General features: G+C 33.4%; 1 protein-coding gene across 1 annotated transcript; it reads left to right on the forward strand.

Moving 5' to 3' along the window:
* The first annotated feature begins 1,240 nt into the window (after window positions 1-1,240).
* LOC118181351 (tektin-B1-like) lies at window positions 1,241-17,928 on the forward strand. Its single transcript, XM_085808584.1, has 6 exons — window positions 1,241-1,631; window positions 5,032-5,248; window positions 10,440-10,682; window positions 11,904-12,320; window positions 14,029-14,285; window positions 17,474-17,928. The coding sequence occupies exons 2-6, from the start codon at window positions 5,072-5,074 to the stop codon at window positions 17,796-17,798; spliced, it is 1,419 nt and encodes a 472-aa protein (XP_085664710.1). The 5' UTR covers window positions 1,241-1,631; window positions 5,032-5,071; the 3' UTR covers window positions 17,799-17,928.
* Window positions 17,929-19,530: the final 1,602 nt, after the last annotated feature.

Here is a 19,530-nt window from a genome sequence, read left to right on the forward strand (position 1 = left end):
TGGCATTGCGCACACTCTTGACTTTATGCACGTACACATCGACCTATTTTCACTTAAAAAGTCAAAGAAAATTGACAAAAATCCAATTCTTCTTACTCTTGTAGAAAGTGCCAAACAAATAAGTGGGCGATCCTGCTCTTTAGCAGCGAAATTGTTTCTAAGTGCTTATTAGCTAAAATCCCCATTTGAATTTTCCGGAAAATGTCACATTACATGTCTCATGATCTCTCATTTCTCTGAGACAAAATAATCTGTGATTCGAACTGTGTACTTCTCGGATTATTGCTAAAGTCCTAGCTAGTAACCTTTAACGCCTTACCAAACTGTCGCCAAACTACCTGTTACCATATTCTAAAGATTAGCCGGAAAGATTATCTAAATTTAAAATATCTGTTATAAAATTAAAATATACCTTACAAGTTACTAGTTTCAATTATTTTGTCTAAATTTTTTTTCCTTTATGTATTATTCATGTGTATGTATTGTATGGTGTATTGTCTGTTTTTTTTTTAATTTAAACATATGTTTACAGTACATATATACAGTTTAGTCACTCTGTAATAACATAACATCATAGACCATAGTCTAAATATTTTAATTGAATTATAGGCTTTTAAATTATTTTATATGTTTTTAAGATAATTTTATCAATTCAACGATCATTTGTGAGCCGAGGATTTTATTTTACTTGTAGTAGTTGTATTTTATTGTACTTGTATTTTATTTTACTTGATGATGTAGTTATTTTGTTCTGCTCTAACCGGAGCTTTAAGTGGCAAAGTTAAAATTAATATTGCTGTCAGATTATAATTATTTTCTATTGCATTTTTAACTATAGAATACCTTATTACGTGCGACCTTGGTGTGACCTTCTGCAGGTTCTTTTCCTTTTGGGAATTCCCCAATGAACCTTTGAGGTGCTTAGTTATTTATGTTGTTTTATGGTTTGAAGCGAGTTTTATTATGTGACAGAAACAGCCTCTCTGTGAGTGTTTTTGTCTGTGATTGTTTGATTGCGTAAGTGTTTGTTTGTGTTTTGTGTCATTTTCTTATCTTTAGTTCTTCTACTAACCCCTCTTTATTTTTGGTTGGTTATTTTATGTTTTCTGTGATGTTTTATCAGCGTGGTTTGGAGGAGGGTTGACCTATTTTTAATCATATGATCCCGCTGGGACAAGGCGGATTGGGTCTCCCTCGAATAGTTCACGAATAGTTCACAAGTTACTAGTAATCCTTACAAGTTGGTGAACCTTACAGGGTGTTGATCTTACTGAGGATAATCTTTCAAAATTGAAACAAGCATATTTTACTGTTTATCGCCTTCATAATTGTTCGACAAATAAATATTTCCTTGAAAGCCGCCTGTATCATACCTCTGACTAAAAGATTAATCCGATTCGTTTGAAGTAAATTTACTCAAACAAAAAATAGGGAATTATCAAATCTTCTGGAATTAGAAACTTAGGAAAAGCTTGGTGAACTACAATCCACCATTCTTCAACTTAACAAGAACACTCGTGTCAGTTTCCATGGCAATGCACTGTTTGATGTCCCGGATGCACGAAACAAGTCTCACGCATTTCTCATTTTGGTTTCTTGAGATGAAACTGACGTCGATATAATCTGCTAAAGTGAGTTTATTTTCATATTTCTGTGGACTTTTTCCCATATTTTATTTAAATTATTTCTGTTCAATGATAAATTAAGTAATAGTTCGTTTATTTGTTTTCTTACATTTTGTGGGAAGAAAATGCGAGAAATTTAAGCTTTGCTCTCAATGATTTTGTGATAAATTTGCATTAATTTTCTTATCTATATTTTAAATTGGAAATATAAATATTTGCTTTTTATTATTAAAAACTATGTTCAGCAACTAAATAAAACTATAAGCTATTAATAAATACAAATGAGATAGGAAAATTTGCAGAAACCCCATAATTAGGAAACATAAAATTCTTTATTTAATTTAAATTTAACAAAAACTTAAATTAATTTTGCTCATTTTAAAATTAATTTGCGATATTGCTGTTGAACTGAATTTGATAGCTTGAGCACGAAGAACATGATATTTAATAAATAAAGGTAACACACAAAACCAAAACGTAAAAAAAAAAAAAAAAAAAAAAAAAAAAAAAAAAAAAAAAAAGCCTCTTTGGACGCAATTTAAAATTTGAAACCTTTCAGTTTTTTTTTTTTTTTTTTTTTTTTTTTTTTTTTTTTTTTCCCCCATAAAGCATGGCGATAACATCCTTTCATTTGTGCTGCTATTCAATTTTTTTTTTATCCGCTACATTATTTCTTTAAAATGTATAGAGATTATTTATCAACACAAAAAACATATATTTGGCAGCAATATCTTTTTTGTGTTGCCATATATTTTTAATAACCCCTATATTATTTCGTTAAAAATATCACATAGGATAAACATTTAATGGCAACATTTTGAAAGTGATAGAGACTTAAAACTGACATAGTTTGTAGTTTGTTTTATTTGAGACAATACTGATATTCACTTGTTACAAACGCTGAAAATGTTTGTTTTCAATAGAAATGTAAATATTTTCCGATTATTAATAGTACTTTTTTCTGCAATAGTACTTTTTTCTGCTTTAAATAGAATTCCATATAATTTCATAGTTAAACTCCTTGGGGTACCGCATGCTATCCCCGAAGCCATGTTGCATGGCCCGCGAATATATTTCAATTATGCATTTGTTCTGAATACGTTTCTTTTAGCTTTAGAGACATAAAAGATTGAGCTTATGAGCAAGACTGCTGATAAATGAAAAAAATTAATAAATTTTTTTTCCAAAGGCAACAGTTTTCATTGACATTTACATCATTTATATCATTAATAAAAGCCGCCTATGATTTCGAAACTTTTGTGCCTTTCATTTAGAAGTTTTTGCTCTGTAACCTCACTTGAGACATGTAAAGAAAGAAAGAAAGTAATAAAAGTCTCAAAAGCCTTCATATTTTGTATTACTACCAAACGAGCGTTTTTTTTTTTATTTATTTATTTACAGACACATAGACGTTTCGAGAGCATTTGGGCTAATGCCATATTACGCTAAAATATTTGAAAGCAGCATATCTGTAGAATTTCCGATAGACAGTCTCGCGCGGTGGAGATAAAAATATTTTATTCCTTACAGTGTCGCCACTGTTCGCTTTGATATTGTTCAGTTTTTTTAATCAAAAATTCCTTAAAGTTGTACAAAATATGAAATAGACAACAAAACAAACTCCAAAATCCAAATTCGGGCTTCCAGGTGCCCCTGTTCGAGTGGAAGACTATGTTATTCAAAATTTAACGACTCCAGGTACCGCTGTTTTTTCACAGTGGTAGAAACATTAACACATTGATGCAGATTCTTCATTATTTAGTTTCTTTAAATATAATACATGACGATAATATTTGATGGCAACACTTTGAAAAGTGAACTAACGCAAAAAGTGACACGATTCAAAATGCCGTTTTGAGAACTAATAGCCCTTTGAGTCTAACACCCCTTTGGGCTAACAAACTTGAAATTAGAAATGCAATTGAAATAGAAAGTACAATTTATCATTATTCAAATAAATTTTCAACTAAACCATGCTCGAGGAAATTAAAATTTTAAAATTTAAATGTCAATTATACAATTTACCAACTTGAATACCATTTATTTATAATGAAGGACACTGTAACTACCAGTCCCGATACCTGATATTTTGTAGAAAATTTTTGAAGCGCACAAATTAAATAACATGCATTGGCGACCGAAAGGTCTGGTACATATTGCTGGAATCAGGGTTTGAAACCAAAAATCTGAAAGCAGATGATTCATGATCCCAGCGGGAGTCGTATAGCGTACTTTTGCAACAAAATAATCTTCTGTGACTTTTTAACTAGAGTTTAAAATACATCTCCCCAATTTTGAAGATCACGACGCAATTGCTGGCATTCTCAACCTTTGAAGTCCAAAAAGACGTTTGGTGAGCATTATATTATTAAGAAAATATTGTTGAAATGTGTTGAATTTTTTAGTGGCTATTTTGCATTGTAAAGTTAGTTTAGTGTTATTCGAATACAGTAAACCATACGAGGACTGTTTACCTAGGGTAAGAGATACCTCCGAGGGAATGGCTCGTTATACATTGTAGAACATTCACGTTAAACATAATGGAAACCACAGAACCCAATCTCGCAGACAACCCGTTCGACTTACTCGAAACTCAGGTCAAACTACTAGTATTCCGTGATCTTATTATTTCAAACATTGGTGCAACTAATACATTGTAAGGTAAATGGTGTATCTGGAAGCACTCGGAAGGTCTAGACTTGGAATGCTGGCTAAGTAATTGTTGATTCTTCATGTTTAGTGCTTAGAAATTATGCTTAACGATTCTACAACATCGAAAAAAAAAAAAAAAAAAAAACCGATTAGCATAGGTTAAAACTTTAACATTCAAAACAGGTAAAATCCATCCATTTCTGAAACACTGGAGAGCACGTTTCATTTCTGAAATTGCCAGTGAAAGCATTTTACTGGTAATACATTCTGAAATACTTGGTGCTGTGAGAATAACAGCTGTTATGACTAGTGCTACTTGCTACCTCCAGTACAGATTTATTAAAAAAAATTAAATTAAATATGAAAATTATCTCAAAACGCAAATAACATTATTCCGATAGTGTCAGTATTTTTCTTTTTCGGTGAAAGGTAAGTATTTTAAGGCTTCCGTGACTGTTTCGTAAAAGTAGTGAGTTATGTTTCTATATTTGCATTCAAAATATTCATCAATTTTTAAAATTGGGGTGTAAGAAAAATATCGTTGGTGGATGCAGATTTTATTTTAAAATCAGTGATTCGACACTCTTGCCTTTTTGAAATGTAACTAAATGAAAAACAAGTATCTCAAACAGAAAGAGAAATTAAAATTTTTTTTGCAGAATTTACTAATAGGTTTTAAAAAACATCTATGTTAATCAAAGTTGTTTTTATACGCTCAACTTTAACCTGCCATCCTTTCTCATTTTCTCAATAGAATTCTACTTTCGTAACTTTCCAACAAAGAGGGGAAGAAGATGTACAACAGTTATCAAGAGAAACCTATACCTCACTTCACCTGGGAAGACTGGAAATCTTACAACAAGAATTTAGAGACTGTAACCGAAAAGACAAACATTACTGGAAATAATGTGCGCCAAGAAGCTGCGCAGCTCCGAAATGCTGTTACCAATACTATGTCTTGGAAACTTAAGGTGAACCAACGTTCGTTTCTTTTCTTCTCGATGTGATTTTCCTTAAATGTCTACTTTTTAGTGATTTATATTAATGCACATATTTTTAGAAAGCTGAGAGATTAAACGTATTCTCCCGAGTAAATTATTAATTGGTTCTCTACAAATAAAAATAACAGGATTTTCGGGGGCCACGAATAAAAGATTTACCAAAGTTAATTTTAAGTCTCGTTCAATATCTTTAATATCCAGCACTGACGTGGCTTCCAACTTAAGGAACTAAACTTTTTCTCGCAAAATTTGAATTTCCATCCCAACAGAACTACCAAACCCCATCAGGTCTCTCAAAGGGACTACTTAAAAGGATCACCGATTAGGCCATGTTTCTCACAAATGGGGTGAAAAACTACCCAGTAATATATCAATTAAATTAAACAAGACAAAAAGTTTTAAGAAAATAAATTTTAAACATATTTAATTGTTTTATGGAAAAAGAATTAAATCTTTACACTAGTAAATATAAACTTATTTGAAAATAATAGAAAATTATATTTATGTAAGGAGGATTATAGTCCAACATTTATTTCACTAATTTAACAAATTAAATTAATTCACAACATAAAAATTCATTTGATTCCTTTAAGTTACATCTCCTTTAAGTAACCATTTAATTTATATTTATTATCATTTTAATTATTTAAAACAATAGAATTGCTAAATAATTTGTTTTTATGTATTCAAATAATATGTAAATTTTTATAGAAAATAAATATATTTAAACACACTCGTGCTGTGCTCAAAAAATGAGAAATAAGCTCTAAAAGAAAATGTACGAATGTAAAAAGGGGAAATCCAAACATACAATTTACGTATGAAAGTAGAGGTTGCATCGCCGAATGCAAATAGGCAACCAAATTAGCATAAAACTCAATCCCGCAGTCACACCACAATGTCTTAAAAAGAGGCAAGCCGGACTTATACGTCAGTTCGCAAGCACTAATTGTTCCATGTAATCTGAGATAGCCTAAGCGAAAAGCATGAGAAGAAGACACCATTTACACTACGAAATGCGTTGGATGGCTGTCGGGATGTTGCGAGCTGCTGCAGGACAACCCACTGTTGCGAGAGAACCGAATGTGCCCCGTAGTGTCATCAAAAGGCTGTGGAATCGTTACTAAAGGGATCAAAACCCCTGTAGAATATGTGGGGTCTAGACGCCAGAGGATTACCACAACGGCAAACGATCGCTTCCTGCTGCTATGCGTAAGACGCCGTAGATTACTAACAACGCGACAACTGGGGTCAAATCTCTCTGCTACAGCAAAACGGCCCATATTCCGCATACCGTGCCGGGTCGATTGCATGAAAGTGAACTATACGCCGGATGGTCTATGTTTTGTGTTCCTTTATCCCCATCGCATGAGAGCGCGGTTGAATCGGGCCCATTAACATTGCAGTCGGACACCACAGCGCAGTGGAGAGACGTACTCTTTACAAATGAGTCTTAATTTAACATCCAGAACGATTCTCGAAGGGCAATGATATGGAGAGAGCCAAGGACACATTATCGAGCGCAAACATCGTCGAAAGAGACCGTTACAGAGGAGAAGGCTTACTTGTATGGGCTGAGATAGCAACGAAAGGTCGCACCAACCTCTACGTAATTTCCCGAGGTTTCCTTCACAGTCGTTTGATAGCGCGACAAAATTCTACATCCTCTTGTGCGTACTTTTATCGCTTCAATGGGTATCGGCGAGATATTTATGGACGATAACGGCCAGCCGTATATAGCTTGAGCGATGCGGAATTATATAGAGAGTGAAACCATTTCGCATCTGCCGTTGCCTGCTAGATCAATGGACCTGAATCCCATACAGCATGTATAGGACATGTTGGGATGACGGATAGTAGGTCGCAGTCTGCCGTCAGGCACCTTCCACGAGCTTTGACATGCATTAATACAGGTATGGGCTCTACTACTACAACAAGCGATCACTATACTATTGCCAGCTTGCCTCGCCGTTGTCAAGCATGCATTTCAGCTAGAGAGTATGATACCCGTTATTAGCGTGATACACATTGCACAATGTTTCCATAGCACATTCTTCCGACCCATTTAGTCTCTCGGGATGCGATGGTCGCAATACATGTGTCTTTGCTTTATTGTTTGCTATGTGGTATAGTAATGCCCCACCAACCTGTTGGATCAATTTCACAATTATCTATTAAATGTTTTTTGTTTTATACCGTGTTCAGCCTTTGCTGCTTATTTTTTTAGCAGGAGTGTATGTATCATCGGCTATGTTTTTAATTGTATTGCCCTTCTTAGAGTATAAGCTTATTTACACCCCTAAATGCCTGCATGTGAGAAACGAAATTTTCTTTTTAACAATTAATACTTTACAATTAATTTTTAACAACTTTTTAACAATTAATTTAGAAGGATCTTTACGAAAGTATTCGTATTACTAGACAGGTATATATATGGAGTAAGCAATCTGCCGTAAGTCAAGAGACCATGTATATTCCGGTATAAAAGCCTTATTACGTAGTAAAATGCATGGACAACTATTATGCTGCAATCCAAATACGTCATCTGTGAGGTGCATAAAATTGCATGTTTCAGAGCAAGCCTGCGAATTTTGCTATGATACTGAGATAGCCAATTTGTAACAATGACCTCAAGGTATCATTTACCCGAAAAATTGCGATGGAGAGCTATTGGGAGAGTAGAGGCAGGACAAAGTTAGCAGCAGTGGCCAGATGGCTAAATGTGAGTCTGTCTGTGGTTCAAAGACATTGGCAACAATTTCTAACCTCAGATTCGGAATCGAGGAGGATCAACGGCCAACCTCTACGACGAGCGAGTGTCAACTCCAACCCTGCGTAGAAGGCTGCACGAAAGAGGTCTGTACGCGAGGCGACCTGCCATTTACGTCTGAGGTTTTGACGTTTGAGGTGGGCATGTCAATATATTGGCTGGACAGCTGACCAATGGAGGGCTGTTCTCTACGGATGAGTCCAGGTTTAGCTAACAAAGCGATAGAAGGCGTTATTTGATTAGAAGAGAACGGGGAACCTGTTATCATCCGTCAAACATCCGTGAAAGAGATGCATACGAAGGAGGCAATGCTTGTGTTTGGGGTGGTATCTCTTTGGGTAGATGCACAGACCTCTATGTCCTTCTACTTGGAATCATAAATGCCCTCAGGTTTATTGAGGCTCAGGCCTTCCTTGATGCTTATGTGCGCCCTTCTGCCGGAGCAATAGGTGATAATTTCCTGCTACAAGACTACAACGCTAGACCACACAGGGCTCGCATCGTGGATGAATATATTTAGCACCAAACAATTCAGCACATGGAGTGGCCAGCTCGATCATCGGATCTGTAGCTTATTGAGCATGTTTGAGATGCTTTAGGAAGACGTATAGCTGTTCTCAGTCCTCCTCTTCAGACCCTTACAAATGCTTTGTAAGAGCAGTGGCTTTCACTTCCTGCGGAACTGATAAGCTGCGTAACTGACAGCATCGCACATCACTGTATGTATTATTTTACTTCTAGGGGAGATCGTACTCCACATTCAAGGTAATTTTCTTTATGAAAATTACACATCCGATTTCTTTTCGTTTTATACATGTGCTAATTTCTATAACACCGTAATTGTCTGGTAATTTCTTTTCATGTTTTATACCTAACTATGGGTTGTACACTGTGGGTCAATTTCATTAAACTCTATATGTAACTTTTTGAGTAATCGTCATTTTTGTGGTTTTTCTTTAGTTAATGATAACCAGTCAGCATACTTGGCATTTAAAAATCTGTACAGATTTTGGCATATCAAATGTAACACAATTATAATTTAAAGATTGTTACCAACTAGCAAATCATAAAAGGATATCACTAAATAACATTAAAGAGAAAAACATCAATCTCGAATTATTCTCATTTATTTTTTTAACCGGCCCCTCAAGTCAAACTCAGAAAAGTGGCAAAAATTCCAGTTTTTAAAGTTAAATAATCTCCGTTAATTTTTGTTGCCCAGGAATCAGAAGTTTTTTTGTTTTATTTTTTATAATGAATACAAACGTTTACTAAATACAGCTATAGAAATTGAGAAATCGTATAAAATAGATTTCGGTATATTTTACAAAATTGCTTTTATGCTATAAATGCAAAACGTATGTATTTGTGTCATTTAAACTATATTTCCAATTAAAAGTACAGTAATACCCCGGTATACATCATTAATTCCTTTCAGATCCTAGGACGTATACCAAATGATTTTTTCTGATAAGAAAAAAGGAAGATAACTGATCAATTCTTATAACAAAATCCTCTTGTTATTACTATAACACTGTTTAATATTAAAATACCAAAGCAGTGAGAGAAACATATCCTGATGTATATGATACTGTAAATAAATGTTTTTATGCTGTGCAGAACAAAAGCAATTTTTAACATGTTTTAAAGCTTCTGATCTTTATTTGGTAATTGATTTTACCGCAATATCAGCCGATTTAATAGCGTCTTTGTTTCTCACAACTATAAATATTACAATGAAATAATAAATATTATTATCTCACTATTGAATACCGTATGCAGTCGTTCTCGGCACACGGTATTCAATAGGCAAGACTCGGGGTACTCAGATCACCTTCATGTTTTTCAGCAAACTCATTTTTCGCATCCACGGTGATCCAAAAACTTTTCTTCGTTGCTTGACTTTTCTTATTAACTCTCCTCAAATTAATTTTAATGAATTTACAAAACTTTCGCAAAAATACGCAAAACCGCTTGAAAATTCAGAATTACAGCGAGGATAGTTTATAGAATAGTAGCAGACAGGCGCACTGACCCTTGTGGGCCATCGTAGCATTGTCTCGAAAGAGGTAAGCAAGTTTAGTGCACGCTGTCGTGACTCATCGAACTTGAGCGTATTCCAAAGAAATATCGTACACGGAACAAAAAATTTCGCTTCCAAACAGAACGTATAACAAGTTAGACGCATTTCAAACCTGACGGATAGCGAGGTATCACTGTATATGTACAACAGATGCAACCAGCAAATGTGAAAATGAAAGCCGCATGATGATTTTACGATATATGTAGGTATTACGGTATTAGGAATTTACGATGTATGATACGGTATACGTAGTACATGCGTACAAGCATGAAGAAATAAACAAATTCATATTTTTTGTTGTTTTTTAGGACAGCAATCAAAAGCTAGCCGATCGTATCAACGACGTAGATCAGTGGTTTCGGAACCTGGACAGAACTCTTCGTGAAGTGGCTGAAGCAATGGACAGACTGGCCGAAGCTAAAGTGGAAGTCGAAAGGACAATAGCTGCAAATCTACCATACCACGAAGCCGCGAAGGAATGTCTGAATCTTCGAGATCGCAGGCGAGAAGTAGATCTTGTCGAGGACGAAGCTTATTACGAAATTAAAAAAGTATGCCTCTCTATTAAGTTCACAAAATCATACCTACTCGAATATCATGAATTCAAAGTTCTTTAATTTTCATGACCAATGTGCAGGAGGTGTTGCTGCGTGACCTTATTTTTCTGGTGCGCCATCTTTATTAGATTGATAAAAAAAAATAATAATAAAAAAAAAAAAAAAAACAATTGCTGTTGAAGAACGATGTTCGAAGTTATTAATGACGATGTCAGCCAACAGATGGCATCATGAGCAGAGGTCACTGCTTATTACTGCTGTTAGGCCCGAATTTAGGCCAGGCAGGGGCTGGGATTTTCGAAAAGGGAAGCACTACCCTTTGGAAAGGAATTTCAAGAGCGGACATGCTTTCATGGTGGGATTATATTTCGGGGTGGGAACGCCTTTAGCCCTCCTTTTTTTTTAACCCTTAAAGTATTTAGTTTTATTTTGTGAATATGAAAAAACTTGTTTTATTCATGTTTTAATATTCATCCACATTTTCTATGCTTTCTCTTGCTTAATTTATAAAATACATTAAAAATAACTTAATTCAAATAAATGTATACGTATTTTTCTAGTTTGGGAAAGGAGAGAGGGTGATAATTGTCTAGCAATAGTGAAAGAGTTGCATGTTGCAAAAACGTTTGAGATCTACTTCTCTAGGGCCTTAATATGATACCGCGTGCCATTAAGTCAAGCCTTTGTGAAATTCATGTCTTTGACGGCGAGCGAACTTGGTGCAATACTAACGTGCTTTTATACAGATACATCGGGGACACCCAGCCTCCATCTCCAGAAACAAAGAACATCAATTCTTAAAAGTAAAACAGGATATAAATACACATATAAATATATCGATATGAATGAATGTTGAAGAAGCTAGTTGTCATTTTATATTCTTATTCTGTGCATTATTTAATACATAGCTTTAATATAAGGAAAAAGAACTATTTAATTGTAAATTTTAATAGTTAAAAAAATTCTCAGTGAAAGAAATGGAAATTACCATTATATTTCGTAAGCAGTCTGTACTCTTCTTGTGAGCTTTTCGCGATTTCTAAACCTGTATCATAGCATAATTAGCTAGAGGTCCATCGGTAATTAGAGGTATCATAGCATAATTAGTTAAATCGTTTCAAAGGATGCGTCTATATCTAATCGATGGGCCAAATTTATCGAAATAACTATTCTTTAAAATGAATCGTATCTTTCTAGCCAACTCTTGTTTCATAGGAAGTGGATCTTATCCATAAAATTAACAATTCCCTCCGAGAATGTGCTCGTCATGACTGGGACCACCTCATTGAATTAAAAGAGCAACGTGACAAACTGGAGGCTGATCTAAATGACAAGGATCTAGCAATGAAGATCGATCGGTTCCAATTATCTCTGACTCCTACTTCCACGAATATCATCAGCTTAAAACCGTGGCCTGCGGATACCTGTTCTGCAGGAGAATGTCCTGTGAGTTTAGAGACTTGGCTGAAAAATTGCGAAGACAAGAGGAGGGAAGCGGAAGATGTAGTGGACAAGGCTACACGTGCTACCAATGATTCTTGGAATCTTATTCGAAAGTCCATGAATGATATACGCCATCAACGGGATGCGACTCAGTTTGCAATCAGGAAGCGTCGTCATGAGACACTGCAGGTAAATTATAAAATTTTAGACATACTGTTTCTTTTACCTTCGATTTCTGTACTGAAACTATGAATACGACTAAATATCAAAATAAACAAACACTAACTGCAGCATCTTAATAGAAGCCCACTATTAAGATGCTGCAGTTAGTGTTTGTTTATGCTGCAGTTCATGCTGCAGTTATGCTGCAGTTTGATGCTGCAGTTCATGCTTTTTACAGACAAATTCCTTTAAAACTCTTTACCAAAACACATCTACCTATAAAATTGACTATGTAGTTTAAATTTGTTTTAATATATTCACAGCAACAAGTTTTAGTTTCATAAACGTTCTAAACTGAAACACGATCAGCTTTTTTTTTTTTTTTTTTTTTTTTTTTTTTTTTTTTTTTTGGCAGGCATAAGATTAAAGAAAAGAGCAGTTTCATCAACATTAGAAATATCTCTTAATACATATCCATCTATTTTGATGCATAAATTCTTGAACCACTCTTCAAACGACTGAGCAGGAATGCTTTTTGGTTCTCCATATATGACATATATATGACATGAGATTCCATCCGCAGCTTAAATTTATGCCAGCCATCCAGTTGGAAAGAAGAGGCTTCCTTCACATTCAGTCGAAATACTCTGTCTTTTGATTTCTCAATTAGCATGGGACCATTCATTGGAATATTGGATGCACGGCATTGAATGGAAAAATTTGCTAACCCTACTCCTATCGAACAAGAACTGGGTATTTCCTAATTATGGGTGCATTAGCAAATTAAAAGTTTAATAATTTTTAACGATAGTTTAATGAGTTGCTTATAAGCACTAAACTATCATTAGAGTATATTCTCTAATGATAGTTTGATCAAACGTGATACGCTAATCGCTATATTATAATAAGCAACAACAAATAAACACATTAAAGTAAAATACTATAAAATAAATTCATTTTATTGGAAAAGAAAAGTCAGAAATGTTAAGTGTCTCCTTTGCTTCACAGTAGTATTTTGCAGGTACATTTTTGTGCAAAAATTCCAGTTCTAGATAATCATTTGAAGAACATATTGAAATATGTTTTATCCGAAAACATTCTACATTATTTTATTTTCGGTAACGTACTTGTATTATAGTATTTTTCACATCAGTAAAATTCGTATTGATTACATATGCCTTGTATTTTTTAATAAGTAATACTTGTTTAACTAAATTCAATATGAAAATATGTATTTGAATGGAATTTTATGTTTTCAGCGAGACAGTGCATCCAGCAGGTGAGAAAGCCACAAAGAAACTTCATCTTCACAGAGACCTTAAAATTATTACTTTAGACCTTAAAATTTAAACTTAATTTTTATAGTTGTGCATGTAAAATATTGCATTTATTCAGAAAGTTAGCAAACTTTAAGGTGTGCTTTATGAGTGGAAGAAGGTATTACGAAGGTGCGTTCAAGGTGATTTATTTCAATAGAAACTTCTAGCAGAATAATACCTGATCTCGTATTACTACTTTCATCTAAAAATGCTTAGCTTAAAACTTTTAGATATAAAGCCCAGACTTCAGATCACTTTTCCAAAGAATATACTATTTACACCAAATAGAAACTACACTTCTGTAAATTTATCTTTAATCAGTATATATTAGTTAATTAAAGTATGAGAGTACGTATAGTTTCTTAATTTCTCAAAATATTTTCTGTATTTATAGCATAATCGATTTTCCCTTCCAGGCTCGAGATATTTTAGCTGCTCAAAGAAAGGATTTGAAGGATGAGATTGAAAGGCTAGATAAAGAAATGTTAACCATCGAACAAACAATTGACAACTCTCGGGGTAATGTGAAGTTGGTCCAAACGCGAATGGAGAACAGGAAATTCAGGCCACGAATTGAATTGTGCAGAGATAATGCCACAGTGGGACTGGAGGAAGAACTAAGGCATGTTGTTGAATCAAGAGAGTACTTGGCTCAGAAACTACGTGACATCAAGTAGGGCATTATTACCGTTTATTTCAAAATCTTCATCAAGTACATTAATACAGTGAAGCACAATTTATGTCTTTCAAGGGACCTTTCGACAAACAATGTATAAATGAGACAGATGTGAAAACGAAATTTTAATTTATGATGTGAAACATAGTATATATTAGCTGCACAATTTTGATACTATTAACCAACTATTGATATTACATAATTTTATTATCAAACTTTCAATTTGTTTAAAATATTAACTATGTTTAAACAAATTTAAAATTAGTATTTTAAATAAATATTTAATTAATATTAGTATTTTAAGGAAACAACAACAATAATAATAATAATGTCATGCCTTCATCTGAATCACCATCTTGATTAAGTAAAATTTTTTTTCCCAATAACATAAGTAAAATTTAACTTTTTTTTAAAGAAAAAGTCTCAAATTGTCTTTTGATTCTGAATCTTAAACAAAGCGCTATTAATTGAATTCAGTTCGTGACATATTTTCTCGCTTGTATAAGTACACACAAAGAAATTTCTAAAGGTTTCAGCGCAATAGATAGCATTTTGAAGAGAAGGTGGGCTTATATTTCATTTTCTTCTCCATCCCCGCAGCTTAAATGTTCATCTGGTAAAATGTTTTCAGCCAGTTCTTCACTTTTATTGAAATATGAATTCATTACGTTGGCATTACAGTTTACGATCGTAATATGTAATCCGAGTCGTTTCCAATCTTCTTCATTCATAATTTGGAGTTTCATCGTCATTTTTGTCTTCAACGTTTCCACTTTACTCTGGGCTCGAAAACCTTCTTTAAATGAAGCAATTTTTAATTGTTTGCGTTTTTACTTGAGTCCAGCTAAGTGAAATCATATTCATAGTTTCAGGAATATTTAAATTTTTCTGTTTATTTTCTTTAGTTATATTTTGAACGCCTATTTGGATCAACCTTTGCCTTGTAGAACATTTTAAAATTCTTAATGATACTCAGATTTAAAGGTTGTACTACACTGGTTGCAGTTTCCGAAAAGAAAACAACTTTCCATTTTGCAAAAAATCTGTCCTTTTAGGATGGGCGGCTTTAATGGATCACCTTTCAAGGTGATCCATAAAAAGTAAAATTTTGCTGTTTTGTCTATTTCCTTGAGCCATTCCGTAAAAATGTCCGTAGTCATCCATGCTTTTTTTATTTATATTCTAATGGCAGAGTTTTAGCATGTTTAATGCACCTTGGTTTTTGCGACTTTGCTATAATTAAAGGAATAATTTTTTCAGTACCATCAGCATTTGAACAAAGTAAAACAACGAGACATGCTTCACTTTGCTTAGCTCCATAACACTGTTCACCTTTGAAAGTTTTTTTTTTTTTTTTTTTTTTTTTTGGCAGGCATAAGATTAAAGAAAAGAGCAGTTTCATCAACATTAGAAATATCTCTTAATACATATCCATCTATTTTGATGCATAAATTCTTGAACCACTCTTCAAACGACTGAGCAGGAATGCTTTTTGGTTCTCCATATATGACATATATATGACATGAGATTCCATCCGCAGCTTAAATTTATGCCAGCCATCCAGTTGGAAAGAAGAGGCTTCCTTCACATTCAGTCGAAATACTCTGTCTTTTGATTTCTCAATTAGCATGGGACCATTCATTGGAATATTGGATGCACGGCACTGAATGGAAAAATTTGCTAACCCTACCCCTATCGAACAAGAACTGGGTATTTCCTAATTATGGGTGCATTAGCAAATTAAAAGTTTAATAATTTTTAACGATAGTTTAATGAGTTGCTTATAAGCACCATTGATATAGAATTGATAGCTAAAAGAGGTAAGTGTGGTGAAACCGTGCGGACAGAACTCTGCAAATGCTTAAGATTTGAATTTTATCTTTTAACGAGAGTGCCTTTCGCTTTCGTGACATTTTGTATCAGTGAATTCTACTCTATCTAGTTTATTTGCACAGCGTCCTGTTCAGAAGAAAAAATCGTATCTATATTTCCTTCCAAGTATACTCTCTATTCATGTACTGGTTTTTAAGTCCTATATCAGGTTTTAGTGTCTCCATGCCTTTGCTTTCTTCTCTTATTCCCATTTCTGCAGAAAATACTTGAAAGGTGGGACAGAGAAATGTAAAACCAATGCAGTAAGTCAAACAAAAGCGACAAATAACCGAAGTTATGCGACTTATATAAATATTTTCTATTAAAATAAGATAGGACTGAATAGGGACTACGATGAAAAGACGTATATAAATAAATGTAAAAGATGTATTAAAAAAAAGCGTATAAACGATGTTCCACTGTATTTACAAAATTCTTTCATGTATTATACATGTGAGACATTAAATGAAAAAGAACTTTATTCTCCCATATAAAAGTTAAATACAAAAATAACAACATCACAGCGTGGCTGTTGTGGTAGCTTCAAAAAGTTCCGAAGCTGGTGCTATATTTTTTTTTAATTGAAAGAAACATTAATTACAGCTACCGAAAACAATTTAGTTGTACTTTTTGTGCTCGAAATTCTTAGAAAGAGAAATAAGGAAAAAACAGGACTAAAATACAGTGGGCTCCTGGATTTTAGGAATTGTTAAGTACTGTGATTAAAATTCGAAAGTTCATAAAGGGAATTTCCTTAAAAATAATTCCTTAACTCACTTGGACCAAAGGCATGGCCAGTGAAAATACATGCTTCGTAAACTGGATGCTTAATAAAAAGGCGGGTTCCCAGTAGTAACAAAATATAAGCTTCCCCCCCCCCCAAAAAAATGCACATTGTATGTACAAAAATACTGTCTATATCTCTAAAATACAATATGACCATCTGACATCTAATTTATCTAACGTATAGGTGACGATGGGGATAGATTGTAAGCACATAAATAATTTTACAAAAGGGTCTTATAATAAGAGTATGGTTCCTTGAATAATGCTGCAAGCTGAGGAGTTATTTGAGTGCACGGGATTTTATCTATTTTTTTTAAGGCTAAAAAATTTTACTAGCGTAATAAATTAAATTTGTGTCATTTCAGTTATAGAGTAATATTCCATATAATAGTAAAAATGTATCAAAACTAATTTTAAAATTAGCATGCTTTGCCATAATCAAATAAACAAAACCAAACCTCTTTTGCTTTGTATGTAAATGAGTAGGCATTTAGCTATTAGCCATTAATGCTTTACATTTTCTTTAGGAACATGCTCAACAGAGTTCAGCAACATCTTCATGAAGTTGAAGATGACCTCCAACGTAAAGAGCGTTCTTTAGCGATAGAGACCACGTGCTTGGAGATACACGAGCGCCCTTCTAAGTCACCGTACCAGATGGACATAGCGTGGTTAGCTCCGATGAATACTACTGCTACATCTCAGTATGCCGATCAATGTATCAAACGGGGAAATAATCAAAGAATTATAGATCATCATGTAGAAGTATGCACGCCGAAGCTAGAAAAAGCATATTCTGACAGGTGCAAGGTGACTGAACAAAATAAAGCAGAGTATGACTTAGTGGACTAGATAACATCTTAATCACATGCAAGTTATTAGTTTGAACATCGAAATTATAGCATTTGGAATAAAAATAGCACACTAGTTAATTTAAATAACTAATTTATTTGTTTGTGCATTGACTTTCATTTTTCACTCATTGCTATAATTCCAACAACCTACTTCAGTAGCACTTCTAAAAAATAAATAATCAAAGCTATAGCCTGAATACTACAGCAACACCAAAAATTTAATATTACAAATGCAAGTCATGAATTGAATGCAGTTATAAAATATGGATATTAATTAGAAAAGATTTTTATTCATTTTTACCTTTTGCCAAACTATATATAGGTAAGGTAAGTAATGATTTTGGTCTGAAAATTCGATAGAGAGTTTTCAGTGAATAAGCACGAATTAGGGACCGCATAAGATGTTTTCATTATTTTTACATTCTTGTCTATGTTTCTGTAAGCGTATGAAAATTTTTTCTTTGTCGATAACTCTTACATAAAATTTAAAAAATTTCTGTTTTCCTGATTTAAGCTTTCTGCTGCTAACTAAAGAGTTGATTAGCTCTGGGGAAAACTTCGGCAATCAGGAAATGGTACTTTGATTGAAGCTCATAACAGTTGTTCAGACAGCTGGAAATGGTACTTTATTTGAAGTTCATAACAGTTTTTAATAAAAAAACTGCATTAAAATCTATCCAAAAATTTTTAGTTTTCAATACTCAGCATCAGTGGGAATGCCATATTAGATTCTGGATAAAATTGATAAACCGAAAGCAGAGCTTAAATTGCGACGGAGCCCACAGGGGCCCGGCTCCAGTACTTCTTTGTTTTTGGGATAAATCATAGTTCCAAGCGGAGCGCACCGAAGCCCTAAATGAGAAGCACTTCTTTTGTGTGACTGAACAACAATTTCAGTAGAAATTTGATCTCGAAAATTTTATTTTTTGCAATAAAATTATATTAAAAGTCGCTTATTAAATTTTAGTTTAGGATCTCTCTTTAGATTTTATTTACTTTTAATAATTTAATTACTTTAATTATTTAAATAAATAGTAATTAATTAATTTTTATTTAATTGATTGGTAAATATTAAATATTAATTAAATAATTATTAATAACTTTGATAAAAACTATTTAATTTTTAAACTATTATTCATTTTAATAATCATTTTATTTATTTACTTTTGTTCCTCTTTGCTGACGGTCATCCACAGGGCTCCGGCACTTCTGATTTTCAAAATTAAGCCTTGACTGGAAGTGATATTTTACTTGAAACTTCGAATAGATTTTTGTGAAAAAATAGATTATGAAATAATCCAAAACCTTTCATATCTGGTATTTAAAACTCATACATGCACAACATATTAAATTTGGACTGTATATGATAAACTGGAAATTATTCTTAGCTTGGAATCTTTATCATATTTTCATAGAAAAATATGGTGTTTAATCTAAAATAATGCAGCACATATTAAAGCTATATTATATCTAGGCTTGATATTTATTATTTCAAGCTACAGAAGAGAATGATTTTGATAACAATATTTCACTTTCAGAATTTCAAAACTCTTGTAATGCATTCATGTTACCAAAAGTGCACTTGTTATTCTCTTGCACTGTTGATGGTGATCTGAGGCACAAGAACAAATAGCAAATTCGAAAACACCAGATGCTTCACTTCTCTGATCATGGAATACATGGTAATCAGTTATTCATTTGTAATTCTAAAAACTAATGAGCACTGTTTA

This window comes from Stegodyphus dumicola, chromosome 1 (assembly GCF_044657685.1).
Source record: "Stegodyphus dumicola isolate Sdum_Otavi_A_Nest chromosome 1, ASM4465768v1".
NCBI classification, from domain to species: Eukaryota; Metazoa; Arthropoda; class Arachnida; order Araneae; family Eresidae; genus Stegodyphus; species Stegodyphus dumicola.

Coding starts and splice junctions, on each gene's coding strand:
- LOC118181351 (XM_085808584.1), top strand. CDS start 5,072: ATGTACAACAGTTATCAAGAGAAACCTATACCTCACTTCACCTGGGAA. Junction 10,683..11,903: donor CTTATTACGAAATTAAAAAA/GTATGCCTCTCT, acceptor CTTGTTTCATAG/GAAGTGGATCTTATCCATAA. Junction 12,321..14,028: donor GTCGTCATGAGACACTGCAG/GTAAATTATAAA, acceptor TTTCCCTTCCAG/GCTCGAGATATTTTAGCTGC.